General features: G+C 48.8%; 1 protein-coding gene across 1 annotated transcript in view; it reads right to left on the bottom strand.

The window, feature by feature from the left end:
- Positions 1–2,950: 2,950 nt before the first annotated feature.
- LOC133356460 (mitogen-activated protein kinase 14-like) overlaps positions 2,951–24,567 on the bottom strand; it is a 28,338-nt gene continuing 6,721 nt past the window's right edge. Inside the window, exons 3-12 of the mRNA XM_061573993.1 lie at positions 24,181–24,239; positions 21,261–21,372; positions 19,578–19,607; positions 18,260–18,307; positions 14,724–14,838; positions 13,644–13,715; positions 9,902–9,981; positions 8,726–8,804; positions 6,493–6,666; positions 2,951–5,664 (exon numbers count right to left, since the gene is read on the bottom strand). Coding sequence (XP_061429977.1) covers positions 5,603–5,664; positions 6,493–6,666; positions 8,726–8,804; positions 9,902–9,981; positions 13,644–13,715; positions 14,724–14,838; positions 18,260–18,307; positions 19,578–19,607; positions 21,261–21,372; positions 24,181–24,239 — 831 coding nt within the window. The 3' untranslated portion in view covers positions 2,951–5,602. The remainder of the gene's footprint in view (positions 5,665–6,492; positions 6,667–8,725; positions 8,805–9,901; positions 9,982–13,643; positions 13,716–14,723; positions 14,839–18,259; positions 18,308–19,577; positions 19,608–21,260; positions 21,373–24,180; positions 24,240–24,567) is intronic.

The following is a 24,567-nucleotide window of genomic DNA, read 5'->3' as shown; positions in this document are numbered from 1 at the left end:
CAGGACCCTACAAAAACCTTTTGACTCAGTGGGGCTTTCCTGGCTTAACAAGTGTAATAATACATTGTTTATATTCTTTGGTTATTCGTTCCTACCAGCCCACCCCGCAGGGTCCTGTTAAGCTAAGCTTTTTATTTTACCTTGTAAGGCCCCCACTGAGCTGTTACAGCTCGTTTTCAGTAGTGACCTGGCCACAAATCATTACAGCTCATTGTGTGTAAGTTTATAGCAGCCGGATACAGTACTCTAAACGTCTGATGGAAATTCTAAACGTTGAGGGGGGAAAAACCGGAGGACCCGGAGAAAAATCAGAGACCTGCAAAATGTCATTACAGCAGGCGTCTTGGGTCGGGATCGAACCCACAAGCCTGTTGCGTACCCCAGGCGAGGGATTTAAACACCTCGTCCTTATCAATAACACTGGTCAACACACTTGTTCTGGCATAAGGTATTCCAACGGGTTTAAGGTAATTTTGGGGTGCCGATTCCAAATGTGGCATCAGTTTTTGTCTATCACATCAGGTTTTTGAGATATCAAATATTGCATTTTCAATAACTGCAGAAGAAAAATATTAAATAAATGTGGATATCTACATAAAATTATATTATAAACACACTATCCTAAAAATACAGCACCATATTTTAACACTAAAGCAGTCATTGACTCGCAACAACTTGCAATCATAAGTGACAGAGTTAATTTCGGGTAAAATCAATGAAAATGGGGTATGCCAATAGCATAAAAAATTAACCCGTAAAAACAAAGTTTTTCACTGAATCCTTTATATGCGTGGCGGCTAGAGTCCTCTCGTCCTCTGGCTTGAGATGGCTGCCACCTATGGGTCAGATGATTGCCTGCCACCATTAAGCAATTGGTAATTAAATATAAAAAAAAATCCTAAAAAGTGTAAAGCTATGGAAAAAAAATTTCACGAAAATAAATTGTCACGCACAACGAGTCTGTGTGGAAAATGTCAGCTCGATTGGATCACGGGAAGTGGGTTAAAAAACGACCGAAAGATTTGCACGGCCGTAAGCGCGCAAGCAAGCAAGCAAACTTAATATAAAGGCTTTAAAAATGAGATGCGATTGAGCAAATCTGAGACCAGATTTGGAATCGGCACCCTGAAATTAGTCTAAAACAGCTGCAAAAGTCCAGGCTAGAAAAAAATGTTTTTGTTGTTGACCAGTGTTATGCGGTGTGGGGGAGGACTTCGTCAGGCAGTGGGTAGAGCACAGACGGTCATGAGGGGGCTTCTGAGGGGATTGCTTTGTGGCCTCGAGCCCCCATTGTCTTTTTTTTCCCGCCAATTCTCTGCAACCTCATTGGCTCCTGGGCGGCCACGTGGCCTGCACGCCTCAAGTTTTGGCGGCAAAGCAACAGACGACGACGACTCGTGGTGTCCGCACTCTTGAGAAGTCCTTGAAAGCTATTTGACAATATCGTATCGGCGATTTAAGTCGCATAACCCGAAATAATTGTGTCATCCGCAAGAGGTAGGAGAGAGTGCAGCCTCCGTTTGATATTTGTCTCGGCGTGGTCCAGATGTCTTGTGACGCCTCCCGTTTAATTCTTAAAAACTTATCTAGCTTAATTTTAAAGGTAAAGTCACGTATAAAGATAAAATAATAAATTAAATAATAGCATACTACGACGTTTCGATTGCAACACAAGCAATCATCAGGTATAAAAGAAAGAAATAGCAACAAAAATCTAACCAGAAAACTATAGACAGACATATAAGCAGACAGATATCACAAAGATACACAGAGAGAGGATATCTGTCTGCTTATATGTCTGTCTATAGTTTTATGGTTAGATTTTTGTTGCTATTTCTTTCTTTAATACCTCATGATGATTGCTTGTGTTGCAATCGAAACGTCGTAGTATGCTATTATTTAATTTATTATTTTATCTTTATACGTGACTTTACCGAAAGAACCAAAGAGTAATTCCTGCAGTCACGAAAGCTCCAAATTAAGATTCATTTTAAAGGATTAATTTAAAGCAGAACTTAACATGCAGAGGCGAAAAAAATTAGGGGTCAATTCGGGGGGTCACAACACAGGTGGACCATCCTGTATATTATTATTATTATTTACGAGATTAGCATTACATGAAGGCTTATGAAAAGAAGAATGTGATCATTCTGACGCGACAACGTGTTGTTCACAAGAGTTTATGGTGTCCGCATTACTGTAGGTCACGGTGGTAATTTCTATCGGGAATTCTGAAGTACAAGATGTCAAAAAAAAAACACGTTTCATAGAACAAGGCAAAGTGTGGTGCGATTTCTGTTGTCATTGAATTTTGTTGCAACTTCTATCTAAACACCGGGCGAGGTAGGGCACTTCGCGATGAATCCCGGCCACCTGAGTTGGATTCCCGGCCACGGCCAAAGGAAGAACCGAGTTAAACAAGAAATGATCCTTGATCCGCCGCCCCTTTTACCAACCCGCACTGACCAGCGTGGTGAAGTATGGCCAAAGAAAACCCCATGAAAAAATAAGAGTAGGTTTTAACCCGCTTTCTGGCAATAAAGGAGCAGGTGGTATGATGTTCAAACACCAACCAAATAGAAACCTTTTTTGCAAAGAATCAAGTCTGCATTGACCACGTGTACGTGTGGTTGATGCAATCCTTTATTCTTTGCAAAGAGGCTTCTATTTGGCGTTTGAACATCTTAACATTACTCCTGTTTTATTGCCATGAAGGCTAAACCCTTTGGTTATTTTTTCATACTTTGATACTGGAAAAAAGGTCCCATTTTGTAGCTCCAAAGCCCCACGACTGACCAGAGCGTGGAGAGGCCTGCGTACAGCAGTGGTTTGACAAGCCACGAGGAGCGAGTGTAAATCAGGATTTCACTTTCCCCAATTTTAACATTTTCACGTGGCATTGTGGCAGCATTTGCAGACTGGCAAAAGAAGATTTCGCACTCGGATCGCCGTCGTTTCCCTTGAGATATTTTTTGTTTTTATTAAGCAACGATAGGAATTTTTATTTTCGGCCTAAAATCGGCAGCGGCCCCGCAAACTACACAATGACAGAGTTCTGTTATTAATGATATAATAGACGGATGAGGAGCGTCGCTGCCGACCGTATTTACACAATTGGAAAAAGATGAAAACGCCGACGACACGAACAGACGAACACGAATAGAGCAATCATGAGCGGCTTACGTAAGAATGATACACATGAAAGGTAATTAAGACAAAATATCATTATGTACAATACTCTTAAAACTCTTTGAGAGAACCATAACACAACTTGACGCGATGGCTGTGCCCCCCCCCCACACACCCCCGCCCTTCTGCGAGGCACCGGCCAACACCAGAAGTGAAAAGCGGTGAAAATGGGGGGCCTGGCGTTATAAAGCACTGGAGGTGGCGATGACACTTTGAGAGGCAGTCACGGGGGAGAGGTCATAGTCGTGGTTAGTTAGTTGGGTAGAGTTGGGGCTCGTACAAGCGGCCTTATGAACGTACGTTGAACTTCTTTCGCACCGTACGTACGTAGCCAAACCGTGCTAATCGTAGGTGCGGGTCTAGTTAGTTGGGGGTAGTTGGTGCACGTTGATAGTTGCTCCTTGGTTCGAGTTGCATAGGGCTCAGTACATTGATTAGGGTAACGGCTAGCGGATTGGTTGGGGTTGAACTAGTTAGGGCTTTTAGTAAGGCTCGTGGCTGGTGTGTTTTATCCCCTCACCATTTGCCCCTTCTCCCAATGTTGAGCACCGAGGCCTTTTTAGGTTTTGTTCCACTTTTCATTTCCGGTGCTCAGTGCCCCGATTGGGGCGATTTACGACATGCTCGGGCGTAGCAGAGGACGTCTTCAAGAAACCTGGCACCCACATCACCTCCAGCCGGTACCGCCTCGCGCGCCTACGATGCATATGACATATCGCGTCTAACGCAGCGGCAACACTGTCAAAAGCTCCCCGGGTTTTGCCCGCCGGTATTGTTCGGCACGGTGTGCGGACGTTTCGCTTCGCGTGTTTAGTTGCCCCCCTTCAAAAAAAATGCCGTCCAGCGAGTGAAATTTCCCAAATGCGGCGTCCGAGCGAGCGAGCGATCGATCGATACGTCAAGCCACCACGCGGTACAACTCGGAAAAAAAACACATTGCAGGTGAGTAACGGCACTGCCTGGAAAACCGACACGGTAGTAATACTGTCGTCATTACCACCAAGCGTGTTCCTCCTCCGCCTCAGTTGGGAGAGTGACCTGTGTGGGCCGTGCGCCGTGCACGACAACATGCGATGGATGTCAACCACCACGTTCGGTATTCGGGGCCACACACCAGCCGAAGGTCATCTGGGTCTCTTAGTGCGTTCATAAACAATTTTCCAAGTCATTGTTACAGACACGACGTATCACGTATCTGTTGCAACAGCTTGCTGTGGTCTCCACGCTTATAACACAGCTCCCGGACATTCATTGCATTACTGGCTTGCTGCCGATGTGCCTCAATCGGCGTAAAACACATTAGTGTCGCCCACACGATGGACTAGCTGCAAATACCTTTGCGTTGCTTTATGTATTATATCAGCAGCCCGTGAGGATAAATATACCATTTTATTGTGAATATAATGTCATTTAAAAATAACAAATAAAAAATAAACCTCCCTTTAATCGTGGGACGGGACTGGTTTCTTTACACAGGAATGGTGCCACGGCAGCGGAATAGGAGCAGGCCCGCTCCTTCCGCTACGGCTCATCCGCTAATGCCGGCTGCGGGGCCGTGCAGGGGACGTGGCAAGCATGTAAGGCACTTAAAAAGAGCAGCAGCCAACGTGTGATGGCACCACTGCCCATCCCCGTGGTTGGTTGGTTTATGGCTTTTTTTTTATTGCTTTTCGAATCGGGTGACTTTTGTAGCCCCGCTGACCGAAAGTCTTTACAGCAGATTTCTCCAGTTCTGAGCTGTAACTGACCCTGGGTGGTGTAAAAGGGTTCTTGAGATGTTTCTAATGAAGTGGTGGGGGGCGGGGGAAGGGGGTGGTCGGCGTTTTCTCCAGGAATTCTCTTCGGCCCACTTTCCTCAAATCAAGCGTTCTAAGCGGATTTGCAACGGCGGTGAAATCAACGTGCTTCCACCACTTTTAATCCCTCGCACCCGTTTAGCCGCGGAGGGTACATTTTCAACATGGGGCACACTCGCACACATCTCCCAAGCGCGCCCTGGGAGGTTAGAGCCACGGAAGAAAGCCTCCTCGCCGTGAAACGACTCGAATAAATAGCACGCGCCAGGCGTGGCTTGCGATGTTGAAGCCTGCGCGTCATCTTGGCTATCGGGGTCCCTGGTTCCCGTTGTTGCCTTTATTGCTTCGTTACTTGCACAAGGAGGAGGAAGAAGAAGAATGCCCACCTGCGCTCCCTGACCGATGACAACTGGGGTCTTGGCATCGGCCTCCAATTAGAATTGAGTGACGTCACGGATATCGCCGCCGACTCACAAACTCCAGTCCGAGAATTTTTGGACGCGCCTCTAGGAAGGGGCCGACGGCGGTGACGAGATTGCGAGGATGCCACCCACCCTGCCCCCACCACCATCACCACCACCACCTCCTCCTCACCGCTCTCCAAGGCGCCAGATCACTTACATATCCATGTCATCCGTCTCTGGCGGAACGTAATTCACGATCTCTTCAAAGGCCAGTTCTGTGGTGCAATGAATCGGAAGCAGTGGGGGAAAAGAAGGACATCATGGGCATTAGGCATCGGGGACAATTCATTTTGCGCTCTTTAAATTTCCCCCCCACAGTTTAGTCCAATTGGGGCCAAGTCATTAGAAGAAAAATCTAAACATAATTATCACAGCACAGTGCATCACGCTGCGTGTTACAAACGGGCCGTGGAAACAGACATCCTAGAGCTACGGAGATATGTCCCAGTGTCAACCTTCGTGCTAAGTAGGAGACGCCACTCTCTTACATACCGTGCTGCGTAGAAATGTTTGTGGCATGGCAATCAAATTTATGCTTGACATTCTAAGATTAAATTTAACCAAATTAACTAAAAACCAAAATTTCATCAGATTTTTGTGAGTGAAATCATGGGCACACACAAAGTAATTCCACAAACTCATTACACTTGGCCATCAAACTCGCTACACATGAGAACTCAGTTTAACAATGGGTGGGGGCTTTGGTGTGCAGGCGGCTGTGTGTGCGGCTGTGTGTGCGGCTGTGTGTGCGGCTGTGTGTGCGGCTGTGTGTGCGGCTGTGTGTGCGGCTGTGTGTGCGGCTGTGTGTGCGGCTGTGTGTGCGGCTGTGTGTGCGGCTGTGTGTGCGGCTGTGTGTGCGGCTGTGCGTGCGGTTGTGCGTGCGGCTGTGTGTGTGGCTGTGTGTGTGGCTGTGTGTGCGGCTGTGTGTGCGGCTGTGTGTGTGGCTGTGTGTGCGGCTGTGTGTGCGGCTGTGTGTGTGGCTGTGTGTGCGGCTGTGTGTGCGGCTGTGTGTGTGGTTGTGCGTGCGGCTGTGCGAGCCCCACGTTTAATCTCGTCGATGCTGAGCAGTCGGTTCTCGTGCGACTCGTCGAAGGGCGACGCCTCGGGCTCGTCCTCGGGGTCGTGGTACTGCGCCAGGTACGGGTGCGCCAGCGCCTGGCTGGCCGTCACGCGCCGCTCGGTGTCCAGCACCAGCATGCGCTCCAGCAGCTCCACCGCTGGGACGAACAAAGGGGGCGCAAGGTCAAAGGGGAAGCCGCGTTAGTGGAGCCGGGACAATGAGTGGATTACAGTCGATCAATCAGCTGAAAATGTTACAACTGCGTCTCGTGTTTGCAGCTTAAGTACCATTACATTCACGATACCGTGAATATTTAATGCCCAAGAGAGGAAAAAAGGCGACTCCATTACACCCCAACTGAAAATACAAGATAATGATGTATGTTGAACTTCTTTTGCGCCGTACGTAGTCAACCGTGCTAATCGGACGGGGGGGACATGGGCTCTTTCAAGTCGTGTGGTGGGAGAAAGTTTTTGCAAAAATCTGGTGGGAAAACCGGTGAAATCACCGGTAGGGAAAACCTCGGCGAACGCGGGGGGGGGGGGGGGGGGGGATCATGTTCCTGGAAGATGCTGCGTCGAGCGAATCCAAGTTCAACAAATAATCGACCTCATGGGAAGAATAGGATTGGGTTCCTGGGTCCAAAATTATCAACCCACTCCCTCTTTATTTCACTAAAATAAAATAAAAATGTGCCCTTATATTCTAACAAAGCAGTGGTTCTCAACCTTGTTGAATTTTGTTTCAAGCGAGTACCCCCCCCCCCACCTCCCACCTTGCCTGACCAAACATGATTCTGAGAAATAAATGTATGAATAATGAGCATCAATATTTTTACTATTTGTCTATTTTCTGAGGTATCCTAACGAGCTAAGTAACTGCAAGCGAATACAAAAAAAAATCAACGGACGCTCTACAATGCGTGACGTAATTTGTTCGCACTAGCTGGTTACCCTTGGAAACCTACATTGTTTAGGATCAATGAGTTTATATATCCTTTATATCGTACTAGGTTACCATACGGATTTACATTTTATCGTAGTTATTTTATATCGGCATATTCACACGTGACTATTCACGCGTTTAGAAACCACCTCACGTTACCCCCTGGGACATTGCCAACGTGTACCCCCAGCGGTCCGCGTACCCCCGGCTGAGAACCGGTGTAATAAAGGATTCAGAGTCGCTCTCCATTTCTTTGTTTGTGTGTGCGCACTTTCAATTTCCCCTCAACACAAACCCCCCCCCCGCTCCTCTCCAGTACTCTTACCGCACCACTCACACACTCGCCCCCCCGACACTGAGCTCCCAGCCCGACTCTCGCCCCTAACGCTGCCACTTGGAACGTCAATGATTCGCCACTTAGGCCTCCGTATGACTGGTGTCCTCAACGAGTGGACGGCTGGATGCGTGCAGCAATGTGTGTGAACGTTTGTGGGGGAGCGGTAGTGTAGTCGCGGTTAGCGCTGTGCTGCGTTACGAACCCACCGACCTGAGTTCGATTACTTGAAACGGTCCTGGGCCTCCCCTAGATCGTCGGACTTAAATGAGTACCTGGTGCGATGTGTAAAAACATCGCCACTGGGGAGACAAAGGCAGTTGGGCGTGGTGCTGGCCACCCAACCCCCTCGTGTGCCATGCCGGCCTTCATAGGTACTCGCTAGCAGCACTTGCCCCAGCAGTCTGTTAAGGCTATACGGGGGATCTTTGTCTTTTGAACATTTGCGTTGTGCGCAAGTGTTGAGTGTAGTTGTGTTACATCATCGAACGAAAAAACCACAAAAGATCCATGGTAAATAAACCGTTCTCACAGATGATTAATTCACACCACAGTAGTCTCCAACGGGTGCAGCACTCTCACCTCCGCAAGCCTACGTAGCAACTGTCCTAGCAGTCAGGTATGTTTGTCGAACTTCCTACGCACCGTACGTAGCCCACCGGAGTGACGTCAAACTGCGCATGGCTGAAACCTCACCGCCCCCCCCCCCACACCATGTTCCGGAAAACAGACCGCATCAAGTAAAACGACATCAATCATAAACCACACGCGCTCGGAGAACCACGCGCGTTCGATTAGACACGCGCGTCCGGCGAGGTTGTCCTGCATATGATCCCAGCCATGAAGCAGAAATCGGCGAAAAACTGCCTCCACGCAAATCGGGCAGCGGCAACTGACGAAGCTGTTCATTGTGAAAAGGGGAGAAAAGAAAACTCACCGTTGGGATTCGCCCCGAGAAACACGTCCCGGAAGTCGCGTTTCTTCATCACGGGCAGCGACTGGATGTAGTTCCTGGCCTGCGAGGAGCACTGGGAGGTTCGTCGATGCACCACACGATTAGCTCCCGTACGGCCTAGCGGTTAGGACTCATGGTTCTTACCCAGGTGGCCAATGTTCAGGGTTTTCCAGGTCAAATCGAGGCTATCCTCGGTTCTCGCCGGGTTAAACTGAACAAACTTGATCGGTCGAGACGACACTGACACTCCCGCGCCAGCCGAGTGACTTCGACCTGGTTTTTCCGCCTCACGTTTATCATCGCCGTGCAATCTGAACTTGAGGCCTCCCCCCCCCACCCCACACCCCTCTCTTGGCAGCTCCTCGGCCTGTGCTGCTAATGGGAGCACTTAAAAAAAAGTTTCGGCCATCGGGTCGGGTTTCACGAGACAACCGGTGGCGTGCGTCAAGAGCCCGTGAAGTTCACCCGCAGGGCCGATCGCAACAAGAGACAAAGATGCCCCCCACCGTATAGCCTCGGCAGACTTTTGGGGCAAGTGCCGTTAGTGAGCGGCACTTATATAGGCCGCCACGGCACGCGAGGGGGTCGGTGGCCAGAACCACGCCCGGCCGCCTTTGTCTCCCTAGTAGACGATGTTGACACACCACACTTGAGGCTGAGTCTACCTACGGGAGGCCCAGGACCGGTACATTGGTTGTGAGTAGGAATCAAACTCGGGTCAGCGGGTTCGTAGCGCAGCGTGCTAACCGCTGCACTACCGCTCCCCGCCCCCCCAATACCAACACCTGCCATTTGCCACCAAATGACGGTGAAGTCACCACGGCGCCTGTGCCAGACCAGGTGCACTTTGCGGGCAAGCGAATTGTCGAAGGCTCGCTGACAGGTCTCGGGACAGACCCAGGTGCCACGGGTCGCCTGAGATGACCAGTAGATGCACACAACCGCCATTCGCCACTAAGTGGCGGTGACGTCACCACGACGCTTGTGCCAGGCCATGTGCACCTTGAGGCCACGTGAAGTGTCGAACGCCCGCTGGCAGGAGGTCACGGGGCAGACCCAGCAGGTGCCACGGGTCGACTGACTGAGATGACCGAGATGCACACACACGCATGCTCACGCACACACACGCATGCACACACACAGGATTTTCCCACTCACCGAGTCAGAGGAAATCTTTTGCATGAGCTCAGGGCCAGGTGTCCCCACCAGTTGCATAATCAGCTTCAGCTGGTCGATGTCTGCCACTCTGTGTCAAGGAAACGGAGCACGTGGGTGACCACAAAAACATTCATGCCCTGCAAGTGGGAAGACGACTTGAGACCTCCGTCCAGCAGTGGATCGATCATGACCGGCGCTGACGACGAGAGCCACCTAATGGACGCCGCACATGCCAGACGTTGGGAGGCAAATGGCGTGAACGGCGGCATGTGGCCTGTAATCGGGCGAGGGTTGGGGAGGGATCCCCGTGTAAATTCACCAAACTCTCAAAAAACCCCCGCTGAGGTGTGAGCGGGCCAGAAGGCAGCACAGCAAGCGGGTTCGTGCACAAGTCTGCACGGAGCTTTGAGCACAATGCCCCGGTGAGCATCGTAGATTTGTACACAACGATTACCTCCAACTCATAGCAAAAAACACAGAAATGGCCAAAACAACTTATTGCATACAAAAAAGTATTGACTCGGTGCGGCTTTCCTGAATAAACGCTCGGTTGAATGCACGAGCAACGATTCTGGCGGGCATGGAGGCTATCATCATTCCACCTCCAGGCTGCTGGAGGTGTCACGGTTAGCGCAGTGGACTTGCAATTCAGGGGGGTCACGTGGTGGACCTCCTGGCATGGCAGTTGAAACAATGGGCGATAAAAAATGTTTATTCTCCCCACTTCTTTCCACCAAGAAGTATTAATGGGTCCGTAAGTTGGCAGATCATGTGCGGTGAGCTAAAGGGTGGGAACTTCCACCTCTTTCAAGATGAAGAGTAGGCCAAAAATGTGGTTCTCAAACTGTTTTGGCTGCTGTGCCAAAAATGTGGTTCTCAAACTTTTTTGGCTACTGTGACCTCGTTGTTGAATTTTGCTTCAACCAACCCTTGCCGGACCCAACTTGGTTGAGAAATAAATGTATGAATATTGAGCACCAATATTTTAACCATTTGTTCATTTTGTGAGGTATCCTAACTAGCTAGCAACTTGCAAGGGAACAAAAATAAATTCAATGGACACTCTGCAAGAGTGGCGTCATTTGTTCGCGCTCGCTGGTTACTCTCGGTAACCCACTTTGTTTACGATCGGAGAGTTTAGAAAAGCCTTTCATGTCGTTTTAGGTTACCACAAGGATTTGAATTTCATCGGGAGTTATTTTACACTGGCCGATTCATACAGGATTAGTCTGCAATGACTCTCACGTGCGACATAATTTCACGCATTTATAAATCACCACACGCACGTACCCCCCCCCCCCCCTGGGAACATTGCCACGTTGTACCCCCAGAGGTCTACGTATCCCCCCCCCCCCCCCCCCGGTTGAGAACCACTGCTCGAGAGCTTCCTCGAGTGGAGACCCATCCTTCCGTTCCGCCCAGCTCGTGGCGGGCGAGCGAGCAATTGCGGGGGTTGCGTTTGTTTTGACACATTTTATTTGCTATCACCAACTGCAGGTTGTTTTGCAAAAAAATAAATGCCCATCGGTTGCTCCGAGATGCCGGCGTGATCTGTCATTTGTGCCCAGCGTGGATGACGAAAGCAGTTTTAGAGAAATGTGAATTCACCGTCTCGGCCGCGCCCTACGCAGGCGCACCCGCAAGTTAGACTCGTTTGGCAAGCCACACTTGCATAGCGCAACAACAACAAAAAAATCACAACTAAATTTACACTCGTGCGTCACTCTATAGCCAAGGACATCGAAGGGGCCGTGCGTGTTGAGAATGCCCAGTGGGCCGGTCTACCACGTGATTATCGGGGGACCCGATGGCTTCAGGGCCATGTTAAAAGTTACTCTCGCGGGGGATACATTTAAAAAAAATATTTGCCAATATTTTGGATGCCATTTCAGCTGTTTGATACGAGATGCGATGTAAAGTCACGGTTACATTATTGGCTGACGTGCTAACTCTCTGGTTCAGTGAGGGGTTTCGAGTTTCATCAGCTGTGATGGAGCGAGACAGAAATTCGCTTTCCTTCACACAGGAATCTTGGGTGATAAGGCACAGCAAATCCCGTAAAAATGTTGTTCCTCCGTTAATATTTTGGGCGCAACGGGAGACACGCACCTTTGGGAAAGTCAACTCGTCACGGACGATTCAACGTGCTGCTCCCGCGTGATGGGTTACATACAATGCGAAAGATGTTCAACATACATACTTACCCCGAAGCGTTGGTGTACGGTGTTTTTTCTGCAATATTTTGCTGTCTTTTCTTGGATTTTCCGTTTGCACTCAGTCACATATTCACTTTAAGATGTTTTTTTGTTCATGTTTTTGTTTTTTGTTTGTTGTGGTTGCACCCGATTCAAGAGCCGAATGGCTCACATGGCTATACCTAATAAATGAACTTGAACTTGAAGACTGCTGACTGGGTGCTAAATTCCTTCACGCCCATCATCAAACGTCAACCTCGGTGATGATTTATCTTTTGATACTATAGCGCCCTTGACGCTAGGGTGTCTAGGTTCTCCAGGAAAGAGATGAAATCTGTTCCCTACAACGTCCCATCAAAACGACGGCAACGCGCTTTAGCGACGTGCAGGGAGTCCCGTAACCGTTGCCTTCAATAAACGCCGACAGATTGTCACCACGGTGCGCTTGCTCTGCGACTTGCTGGAGAACAATGCGAAGGTTTGATATTCGGGAGAAATGCCGTGTGGCCTGCGGAGAAATGGGGCAGAGTGGCGATTCAGCACCCGTGGAATTGTCGGGAAAGCTTGGATGGGGTCGTTCTGCAAACCCCTGACAGGGAGCCCAGACATAGCCCCTTCAGACGTCCGGCCACGCAACGTTCCGAGAGAAGCGCCGAGTGGAAGGCGGTTGACGGTGATGCAACTTTCGATTTAAAGCTTTCGTGACTGCAGGGATTCATCTTCTTGGTTCTTTCGGTAAAGTCACGTAGAAGGGAGATAATAAAATAATAAAAATAAAACATAATATATTATTTTATAAAACATAATAAAAAAATTATTATGTAAAATTTTAATTATTTCCCTTCTACGTGACTTTACCGAAAGAACCAAGAAGAGGTGATGCAACTGCGAATGAATGACAATGCTGAATAAAGTCGCGGCTTACGGATGAGCCACGAGACTTCTGTGCTGCTGGCATGAGGAGGCTTGTGGGCCACTGAGACAAGCGAGTTCCAGCAGAGGTGACGCGTACTGAAACGCCGACATTTCTCACAATTATATTCCCACTAGACTGTCAGCGTGATCGTAGGATGACGACACTCACATTTGAGAAATTCTCACAGGGAACGGTGCACTGCCCTGTGTTGGAGAATGGCACGGGTAGATGATGTCTTTAAAAGTACTTCGTAAGTAACTTCTACAGCCACTTTGGGAGATACGAGTTTTAGATTCCCTGCAGACGGTGAAATTTCAATCGAACCAAAACGTGAATGCCTCAGAGCCGGAATTAATGACAATCATGTGACAAAAACTCATTTTAAGTGACGGTGGTTCTTACGTAGCCCTCGACGATCCATTGGGCCGAGACCACCAACTCAGAGTTGAACCGCGTGCAGCTGAAAGTCACATTCACACCCAACCCACAGTGGTTGTCCACTCGGTGTCTCTCTGGCATGAGATGAGGCCCCCGGGGGCCACCCAGCCAGCCACCTGCACACACGTACGCCGTTTAACGTTCCCCCCCCCCCGCCCCCCCCTTTCAAAAGAAGCAGGTTTTAGAAGGATACAGTCAGTCCCAGGGAAAAGTGCCCGTCCGGTCAGGAGTTCAGCCATGATGCAGCCCACAGACCAGATGTCCACTGAAAATGGCACAGGTCATACCACGCACAGCACACGCGGGTCACACCATAAGTCACACCACACTGCGCATACACTACACATTGCGCCCCTGCCGCATGCCACGGACACCCCTGGTCACATCACGGAGGTCACGCCACGCGCCACAGGGTCACCGCAACACACCACGACCCACATGTCATATGGGACACACCGCATCGCACGAGCAGCACGACACACCGCCGCACATCATATGGGTCACAACGCACCACGCGTTCGTTACACGTGGTTCGTATCACACTGCACAGGCTGAACACTGCACACAGCACATGCGATGGCTCCAAAAGAGTTCTTTTGGGGGTTAGATCGCGTGAATATAAATGTGTCGTTAAACCAGCCACCACTCGACACAGCCAATTAAAGTTACTAATTCAGCACACCGGTGTGTTGGAGACAATTCGCCTGATGATGCTCGTCGTAATTACCGGTGAAGTGTCACGGGACTCGAATTGTAAATGTTGTGGGTTTACTCTCCAACACACAAGCGGTGTGCTGAACTGGTAACCAATCGGCATGTTTCGTTCACGTGTCAAACCTCACTAATTGGCTGGGTGGTGGCGGGTTTAACGACACATTTATATTCACACGACCGAACCCAAAAAAAATCTCTCTCATGGATAAATATTGGTCGCAACAGCACAACGACTACTCCTACTACTACTACGTCAGTTTAACACGTAGGCTTTCGCGACCAATATTATTCATAATCAACGTTTTTGGGTTTAGATCGCATTATTTATAAATGTGTCGTAACCCTCCACCACCCGACACGGCCAATCAGTAAAAAAGTGTCACGTTGACAAAAGACAAATAGTTCACTGCTTTAGCCCACCGGTGTGTTGAAGCGTGAAACCACCACATTTACAATTTGAGTACGACGTTTCGCTGGTAATTGCATCCAGCATCATCGGGCAATACGTGTTAAACTGACGCAGCGGCTGTGTGAACTCGGCGCACGCCACGTAGCTCACCGGTCTGGTTGTAGTGCATCCAGTTGAGCATGATTTCGGGCGCGCGGTACCAGCGGGTGGCCACGTAGCCAGTCATCTCCTCGTCCGTCAACCGCGCCAACCCAAAGTCCAGGATCTATACGGAGACAGCGTCGCCAGGGGGCCGCGTCACGTCGACGCCACCGTTCTTTACAGAGCTGGTGCACGATTAGAACCTTGAAGAGTGAAAATCCGACTAGAAATTGTTTCAATCGACCGCTTGCTCTCCTCGCGGTCGGCTTCCTGGAGCCTCCGTTCCTTTAGAGCAGGGCTGGGGAACCTTCTTTCTGCCGAGGGCCATTTAGATATTTATAACATCATTCGTGGGCCGTACAAAATTACATTCATGTTGCTATGAAAAAAGCGCCTAGATTTATTCAATTTCGAGTCGTGCGGTTGCCTTGGCAGGGCCAGACCAAATTATTTAGCGGGCCTTATACGGCCCGTGGGCCGGACGTTCCCCACCCCTGCTTTAGAGCAGTGTGGTTATATATTCTTGGTTCTTTCGGTAAAGTCACGTAGAAGAGAAATAATCAAATAATAAAATATAAAACGATAAAAATTCTCACGACTTTTCGACTGCAACACACCTGATGATGATTGCTTGTGTTGCAGTCGAAACGTCGTGAGAATAATTATTGTTTTATATTTGATTCTTTTATTATTTCCCTTCTACGTAACTTTACCGAAAGAACCAAGAATATGAATCCCTGCAGTCACGAAAGCTTTAAATCAAAACAGTGTGGTTCTTCACCTTTAATGCAGCCTGCACCCCTTAGTGGCCTAAATACAATGTTTCGATCCAGATGATCGCTGCAAAGTATGATCTGTGTTTTGATTTAGTGTGCTGATCTTAAAGGTGCATTGAAAAATGTTGATACTCCGACTGATGCTCCTACTGTTGTGGAGTGACTCATGCAGCCAGCTATGGCTGCAGGGTTTGGTAGTACATGTTGTTTATGTCGTTTATTGTGAAAATTCGGTCACAGTTCCTATGATCACTGTTTCATTGCTTTTATGGCTTTATTTTGGTGATTTTCGAAAAGTTTTTTGGTTTGGCCATGTTTGTTTGTTGTAGTACAAAGTTAGACTGATGGCCTTAATCTAAGTTGTCTTGTGGTTGTTGTTGTTGTTTGACTTGTATCCCACTGGGATTTTTGCACACAGCGTTGGTGTACGGTGATTTTTCTGCAATATTTTGCTGTCTTTTCTTGGATTTTCTGTTTGCACATAGTCACTTTAAGATGTTTTCTTGTTCATGTTTAAGTTTTTTGTTTGTTGCGGTTGCACCCGATTCAAGAGCCGAATGGCTCACAGGGCTAAACCTAATGAATGAACTTGAACTTGGTTCTGAATCGTAAAAAAAATATATAATCTTAATAAAGACGTAGGTTTGATGAAACCAAGTAAGATGACACTGACGTGCCCGTGCTTCATGTGTTTTCGAGGATTTACCTTAAAAAACCACCTGGTCACGACTCGCACCACCAGAAAGGGCATCTGGCACCCCAAGGGGGTGCAGCGTGCACCGCAGGTTAACAGCCACTGCTTTAGATTATCGCAGCTGTCCACCAAAGGTGGGAAACCCCCTGCAAGCTGCAGCTAGTGTCACATGGCTGGTCATGTAGGTGACATCACCAAGCCTCGCCCATCACCTTCTGTCCGGTGGCGTGCCAGAAAACAAGCGCGACCTTTTTTTTCTTCGAATTGTTTTAGAGTTATCCAATCAGTCGACAAACGGAGCCGACAATCGATTATTTAAACAATGGGATGTCGCAGCTCTACATCAATACATTGCACCTCCACCCCACACCCCAAACCAATCAACTTTTCCACGGCGAGATCCAAACCAACGGATCACCGCACCCACCCTCTTGGCATGGTGGCTGTCACCGAATCCATGTGTTAGAGCGAGATCAGAGTTGATGTCTGTGTAGGCTTTGGGGGGACGAAGCGGGGGGGGGGGGTTGTCTTTTGCTATTGAAGAGACTCCGTAAGTATGTGTGTATGTAGAACTTCTTTCACACCGTACGTAGCCAACCACGCTAATCGGAGATGCGGCGGGAGAAGAAATGAGTTTTCAATCTAAATCACTTAAAAGCGCACAGCTGCAGTGGCTTCCTAATAACGGAATGAAGAGCTTTCACGACGGCCGCACAAGCGCATCCGAAAGCGCACAAGCGCATCCGAAAGCGCGCGATGCGGCGACCACCGTCTTTATTCGACAGCTCGCCTAAACGCCGCCGCTGCTACGGGGATGAACGCAGTTCGCGCGATGGTTTATAGCTCCCTGAAGAGATGGTCAGCGATGTTATTGTGGTTCATTCTAGATCTGAAGCTTTCGTGACTGCAAGGATTCATACTCTTAGTTCATTCGGTAAAGTCACGTAGGTAAAAAATGAAATTAAAATTAATAAAAAATAAAAACAATAAAATCACGACGTCCACTTGACAGTTTCACCTGAAGACGGAAGCTTGTGTTGCCTCCGAAACGTCGTGATTTTATTTTTTTTATTTTTTATTAATTTTAATTTCATTTTTTACCTACGTGACTTTACCGAAAGAACTAAGAGTATGAGTTATTGTGGTTCGTTTGCAACAAGCAGCACTCCGCGTGTTTCGAGCCAAGCGTGGTCACACACGCCAGTCATCCATCACTCTGGGTGGGGAAGGATTGGTGGGTCGCGGATTCGTGAAATTGGAAAATCCACGAGGCTACAAAGAAGGCCTTGAGGCTGTAGTGCATCAGGTGGCTTCACTGAACCTGTTTGTGCTGACCTGTATCACATAACATTGACGTATCCATGTAATTATGTATTTATTTTTCCCGTGTATCTGGTGCTCTGTGTAAAAAGCATTTGCTAAATAAAAAAGTGCTCTCTCTTCGTGCCTGTGGGTTTTCTCCCAGGCACTCTGATTTCGTCCCACACGTCAAACATTCACCCAAGGGTTAACCAAATATCTGAACGCTGCAGGAACCCTCCTTGGTGAGCCTCAGGCTCCGCAGATGTCACCGTGATGCGTCTCCCAATGCATTTTCATTTTGTTTGCCCACTGGAACTTTGTTCATCCTTTGCTATATTTAGTCAATCCCAGGACTGTCTTTAAAAAAAAAAGCGACGTAATAGTAGTTGCATATCTTTACAACAGCGGGTGGCGGAGTTGGATTGGTGTTGATTGGAGTGGCTCTGCTGCTGTCCACTGAGTGGGCCTAGTCTCCTGCTCAGGAGCAGGAAATTGTTAGTATCACCGAGCACGTGAATTGATCGAGCAATCATTTGTTTTCGTTCATTCACAAACTAAACTGAACTCAATCATAATGTGTACCTACATTAGTGGGTTTTAGGCACATAGATTCGTGGAAAATTGTATATTTTTGGATTATCCACGATTTTTCATTATCTGCAGCTGTCCTCCCCATCATGGGCGCAGATAATCGAGAGCCAACTGTGTATGTATATATGAAGTGCACAACATCTGTAGTCGTCGGGTGTGATGTTGTTGCGACAGTCGCTAACCTTGAGCTCACAGTCTTCATTCACCGCCAGGTTGCTGGGCTTCAGATCCTTGGGGGGGTGGGGAGGAGGTGGGAATACCGCGCAGAGTCTTACGAGGGTCACGCCATCCCCTGCCAGCGCTGCTCCCGGGGGACCCACAGCGAACACCGGGCAAAGTCCTAGTAATCTTAGTTTTTTCGGTAAAGTCACGTAGGTAAAAAATGAAATTAAAAGCTGGCTTATCTACTTCCGCCATCTACATTACAAAGGCTCAGTTCCAGCAGCCGTACTGACCATCTCACAACTCCTCCTCTCCCGTGGCCCATCTTGGCTCCTCCCCCCTTAACCACTATATAAGGTCGTGCCTCTTGGGACTTCTTTTCACTTGATACAGATATTTTGCTGTGACGGTTTCACCTAAAGACGGAAGCTTGTGTTGCCTCCGAAACGTCGTGATTTTTATTCTTTTACGTTTATTAATTTTAATTTCATTTTTAACCTACATGACTTTACCGAAAAACACTAAGAGTATGAATCCTTGCAGTCACGAAAGCTTCAAATCTAGAATTAAAGTCCTCGTAAGTTTCCTCTCCATCCTCTCTAAAGCATCGGCAATGTTGCGTGTATATTTTTTATGTTCCGTACTTTTCCCCCCTGTCCACTTCGAAGCGTGGGGCATCATTCCCACGTGGGTTCAATCCAAACCCTGACACGCGTATATTTGGAGTGTGCATGTCTCTCTCTCTCTCTCTTCGTGTGGTAGCGTCAATTTTTCTCAGGACCCTCCGGTTTTTTGCCTCCACATTTAGAATCAACGTCACGTGTTTATAGAGTTATTTGGCTGCTAAGCGACGATCAGAAGCCAATTCGTTGAGCTATCATTTATGAAAACCAGATTGCTTCTGAAAAAAAAGAGTTCTCTCCCTCTAAGGCTCAATGGGGCCTTAGCCGGTAAAATAAAAAATAAGTTAACAGTTTATACAGTGGTCTACGGAGATGAGAAAAGTTTGAAAAACACTGCTCTAGAGAGGCTCTTTCGGGCTCCTTGTGTCTCGCTGTCGCCTAATGATGCTGGTTGTAATTACTGGCAAAACGTTATACTCGAATTGTAAATGTTGTGGGTTTTACTCTCCAACACACCAGATGCGCTGAACTCGTAACCAATTGGCACGTTTTTGTTAACGTGACAAACTTTACGAACTGGCAGTGTCGGGTGGCGGCGGGTTTGACGACACATTTATATTCACGCAATTTAACCCAAAAAAACCTCTATTATGGATAGATTCGTTTTGTACGCCGTGCAGAGTTTGGCTGGCACATGGAAGGCAGTGAGACTCACCCTGTGAATGATTCCGGCCGAGTGAATGTACTGCAGGGAGACACAAAACACGGTGCATGGGGTTATTATAGCCAAGACTCAAAACTCACTTCTATAAAACACAGTTTTTGTGTTGTTTGTTGTCCTTCCCTTCCGCACCTCCGATAAGCACGGTTGGCTACGCACGATGCGAGAGAAGTTCAACAAAGACAAAGATCTCCCATTTAGCCTTAACAGACTGTAGGGGCAAGTGCTGTTAGCGAGCACCTATGAAGGCCGGCATGGCACACGAGGGGGTGGGTGGCCAGCACCACGCCCGGCCGCCTTTGTCTCCCTAGTGACGGTGGTTACACATCGCACTAGGTACTCGTTTGAGGCTGAGTCGACCTAGGGGAGCCCCGCGACCGGTTCGTCACTGGTGTTGGCCGTGAGCGGGAATCAAACCCGGGTCGCCAGGTTCATAGCGCAGCGCGCTAACTGCTACACTACCGCTCCCCAAGTTCAACACACACACACAAGTGCAACCAGGAAGGTGGCTATTGGACATCTGTGAAAAAGAGCTTCATGGCTCGTCGGATTTCTCCAGAATAAAATAATAAATAAAGATTCCGAGTAGTGGCAGCAAGGAGGGGCTTTCACTCCTTCTGCCGCCGCCGCTTTCACAGACGGTGCACCGATCCACCGTAATCTTATTGAAGTTCCCTTCCGCCAGAGCCGTGATGGCGAGCGTCGCGAGTGGTGCCGCTGGAACGGTCAGTCAATAAAATCGTTTCGAAGTAAGAGTTTACTATTTATTCTTGTTTTACAATCGATCGGCAGGATATACGACATCCGCTGTTACGCCGCAAAATCACCGCGTGACGCGGTAACAAAAAGCGATGATGATGATGGTGGTGGCGATGGTGATGATGATGATGATGGTGGTGGTGGTGATGATGGTGGTGGTGGTGGTGATGATGGTGGTGGTGATGATGATGATGGTCTGGGTCAACACACGTTTTCAGCCTCATGTGTGGGAATGATTTATGCCGAATTGTATGAATCGAAGCAAAAACAGAGTACTCAATTCGTTTTGTTTGTGATACTGCACTGGCAGTGGTGCATCAGCACAAAGAACATAAACTTTTGAGGGCATGGTATTGACAACATTTCTCGCGGTTTCATCATTTTGACAGTCGACTGTCACGGCTGACGTGCGCAGTGTGTGGCGCGTGGCGAGCTTGTCATCTTGCCAAGTGTGCACCGCCACCCCACTGGCCAGGATCATTACCCGGTGCAGACCTCCCCCCCATCCCCCCTTTCACGGGCACGGCCACCCCCCACTGGGCTCGGCTGCCTCCCAGGGCACGGCCACCCTAGGCAGGGCTGCCTACCGGGGCACGGCCACCCTAGGCAGGACTGCCTACCGGGGCACGGCCACCCTAGGTAGGACTGCCTACCGGGGCACGGCCACCCTAGGCAGGGCTGCCCACCCGGGCACTGACCGCCCCCCTCTGGGCTCGGCTGCCTACCGGGGCATGGCCGCCATCCCCGGGGCACGGCTTACCCCCCCCCCCACCCCCTCTGGGCAAGTACGGCACTCACCCTGGGCAGGGATGCCCCCATGAGCACAACTGCTCTCTCCTAGGCAGGGCCGCCTCCCTGGGCAGGGTTAACCCGCTGGGCACGACCGCCCCCCCCGCCCGGTGCAAGGACGCCGCTCACCTTCAGGCCGCGAAGGGTCTGGTAGACGAGGAACTGCACGTGGTCGTCGGTCAGCTTCTGGCACTTGACGATGTTGTTGAGGTCGGCGCCCATCAGGTGCGTCACCAGGTACCTGGGAAGACAACACGCGCGTTGTCGAGCGTTGTCGAGCGAGTCGAGAGGGGAAGCCGCCACACACGTGCGTGTGTGCATGTGTGGTTTTGGGAAGCGTCGGTGTAGCGGTTAGCACACTGCACTATGAACCTGGCAGCTTCGGGTTCGATTCCCGTTCACGGCCAACACTGGTGATCATTATCTGAACCAGTCCTAGGCCTCCCCTAGGTGGACTCAGCCTCAAATGAGCACCTGGTTGCGGTGTGTAGTAAACATCGCCCCTGGGGAGATTAAGGCGGCAGGGGGTGATGCTGGCCACCAACCCACTGGCATGCCGTGCCGGCCTTCATAGGTGCTCGCTAACAGCACTTGCCCCAATAGTCTTTTCAGGCTACAAGGGGGATCTTTGTCTTGACATGTAACTGTTCATATATTTACATCATTAGACCTCCTTTGCCAGTACCAAAACATAATAATAGGGTTTTTCCCCTTTTTTCTGACAACAAAACTGAAACCTTTCAAGGACTATACAAGTATTATCATAGTGTGTTGTTTGTTTGCATTTTGACCGCAAGTATTGTGGTTAATGCACACATGATTCTTTGTAAAAAGGTTTCAGATTTGTTGCCAGAAAAAAGGGGGAAAACCCTATTATTATATTGTTGACAGATTATTTTTCTCATGATGTAGGCATTGAGTCGTGCGCATCATAAGTTATTATTCACATTTTCTGCAAACGTTACCCCTGAGGCGGACAAACTAAATAAGCGCAAACAAACGAGACAGACGAGAAACAAAATGTGGCGAATGACCCAATCGCCCGGAAAGCGCCCCATCTTGTTAGATATCAGGACAGCGAATTAGCTTGGGCCTGGATGGTTCTTGGATGAGCGGCATATTACCGAGCGCAACAGACAGTACAAGCAGGGCTTAGGTTGCTGGCAGAAGAGGGCAGTGAAGCTAAATCCATTGCTGTACTCTACTTCTATGCTCCCTCATCTATGGGCTGTACCTCCACCAAGTGACACCTATCAGTTTGGCATATTGCATGTTCTCCCCGTGGTCACGTGGATTTTTCTCCGGGTCCTCCGATTTATCCCCATTCCCCATTTAGAATCAAGGTCACGCTGCTGCTATCAATTTCCACGCGATGACAAAAAGCCACATCGCTGAGCTATCATCTGTGGCCAGGTGGCTTCTGGTAAAGAAGCTACATGGCTCAGTGGGGCCTTACCTGGTAAAATTCAATAACACGGTGTACCTGAGCACCGCAATCCACACAGCACGGATTGACAAAACGGCCGTTCGAAAGGGCTGTGTGTTGTTTAAAAGACACACGCACAAAGCCATTTCGTAAGTCGGAAATGGATTTTCCATTAATTTAATCCGTAAAATTAGGGACTCGTTTTGGACAGTAATTCCAACTCTACTCCAAACCCTAAGGATAAAACGACTTTATCACTTTTGACGACATAAAAATGGTAGTAGCAGTAATAGAGAACATAAATATGAAAACGATTGAACAATTATTAATTTCAAACTAATGATGATGATTTCTTGTGTGGCGATCGAAACGTCGCGATTTAATTTATTTTATTTTACACCTACGTGACTTTACCGAAAGAACCAAGAGTAGACTTTTCAGGGAACTCGCCAAAAGATCTGCTGCATGTTCGAATGACTCTAGAGGGGATGTGGAGGCTTTACTTGTTGCACTGCAGAGAAACCATGACGACGATGTCGTGGACGGATGATGACACAGTCGGAGAGAAATTTCGTTCACGCGGAAATTAGATTTTCGCTTATCGAAAGGTCTCCGTAATTTGTCAATCGCGTCAAGGCAAAATTTCCTCAAGCGAACGTTCGCAAATCGAGTGATGGTTGTCCAAACTAGATGGGCCCGATGCGACAGTCGATCCACATGAGCGATACGAAACAATAACAAACATAACCGACACTTAATCAGAATCTTTATTTATGCTGGAGGAATCGGATGAGCTATAAATTTTTCTTTCAAAGATATCCAGTAGGGGCACGAGGTAAGAACGTTGCAACAACAAACAGTACAAACATACAATAGTAGTGCAAAGTACGAGAAAGGTAAACAAATCACACAAACACAATCAAAATAAGTGTTAACTTATTTTTCAGAAGCAACCTGGCCACAAATGAGTGCTCAACAAAGTGGACATTTAAAGCAGCAAAATTATCGAAACAATCTCAATGCACGTTTCGATATCCTGACTCGTGACAACTCATCGAATCACGAGTACCTGAAACCTGACACTCTCAGCGCGTACGCATACGCATGTACGTGCGTGCGGAGAGGTAGCGTAGTGGTTACAGCATTATGCTATGAACCCAGCGACCCCTATTTGAAGCCAGCAATGCTGACGAATATTTAAACCCGGTCCTGGGCCCTCACCGAGGCCGACTCGGCCTTAAAAGAGTCACTGGGTGGCGTGGTGTGTAAATATTGGCACTGGGGAGATGACGCATGCGAACAGGTGTGGCGCTGGCCACCCACACCCTGGCGTGTTGTGCTGGCCTCAACAGATAGCCCCGCTAACAGCACTTGCCCCAACAGTCTGTTAAAGACTATACGGGGGATCTTTGTCTTTGTTGTTGTGACCAGAGTGGGGAGCGGTAGAGTAGTGGCGGTCCATGCGCTGCGCTATGAACCCGGAGACCCGAGCTCCATTTCCGACTACGGCCAACGCCTGTGACCATTATCTGAATCGGTCTTTTTAATGTCCGTACGCGCGCAAGCACACGCAAGCACGTACGGTGCATGCATGTGCACGCGCGCACACGGCAGGGAACTCACATGTCGTTGAATACATCCAGAGACTTGTCAGGTGTGAAGACATCCAGCAGCCCAATTACCTGCAGGGAGAGGGCAAGCACAGACGTGCACAGACACAGCTTCCTCTATTACCCTGCATTGGAACGACGGGAGCATTGCGCTCTGCTGTACGCTGTTTTGGGCCGGCCTATGCACACACGCGCTGGCGTCAGAACCACACTCCTGGGTGGCTTCGTTTCCCCCCCCTCCCCCCAGGGCTGGGATTGGCAACGGAGGTGCGTAAACTCAAATCGAGGTGAGTCAATGTGGTGGGAGTGATTCCGGGGGCAGCAGGTGCGTGCACGTACACACGGGTAATTATGAGTAATTGAGCACATTTTGTATTCGCAGCAACTGTTCTCGTAGCGC

Source organism: Lethenteron reissneri, chromosome 54 (genome assembly GCF_015708825.2).
Source record: "Lethenteron reissneri isolate LAM-NWPU_2019-01 chromosome 54, ASM1570882v1, whole genome shotgun sequence".
NCBI lineage: Eukaryota > Metazoa > Chordata > Hyperoartia > Petromyzontiformes > Petromyzontidae > Lethenteron > Lethenteron reissneri.
This window is presented reverse-complemented; position numbering and strand designations above follow the sequence as displayed.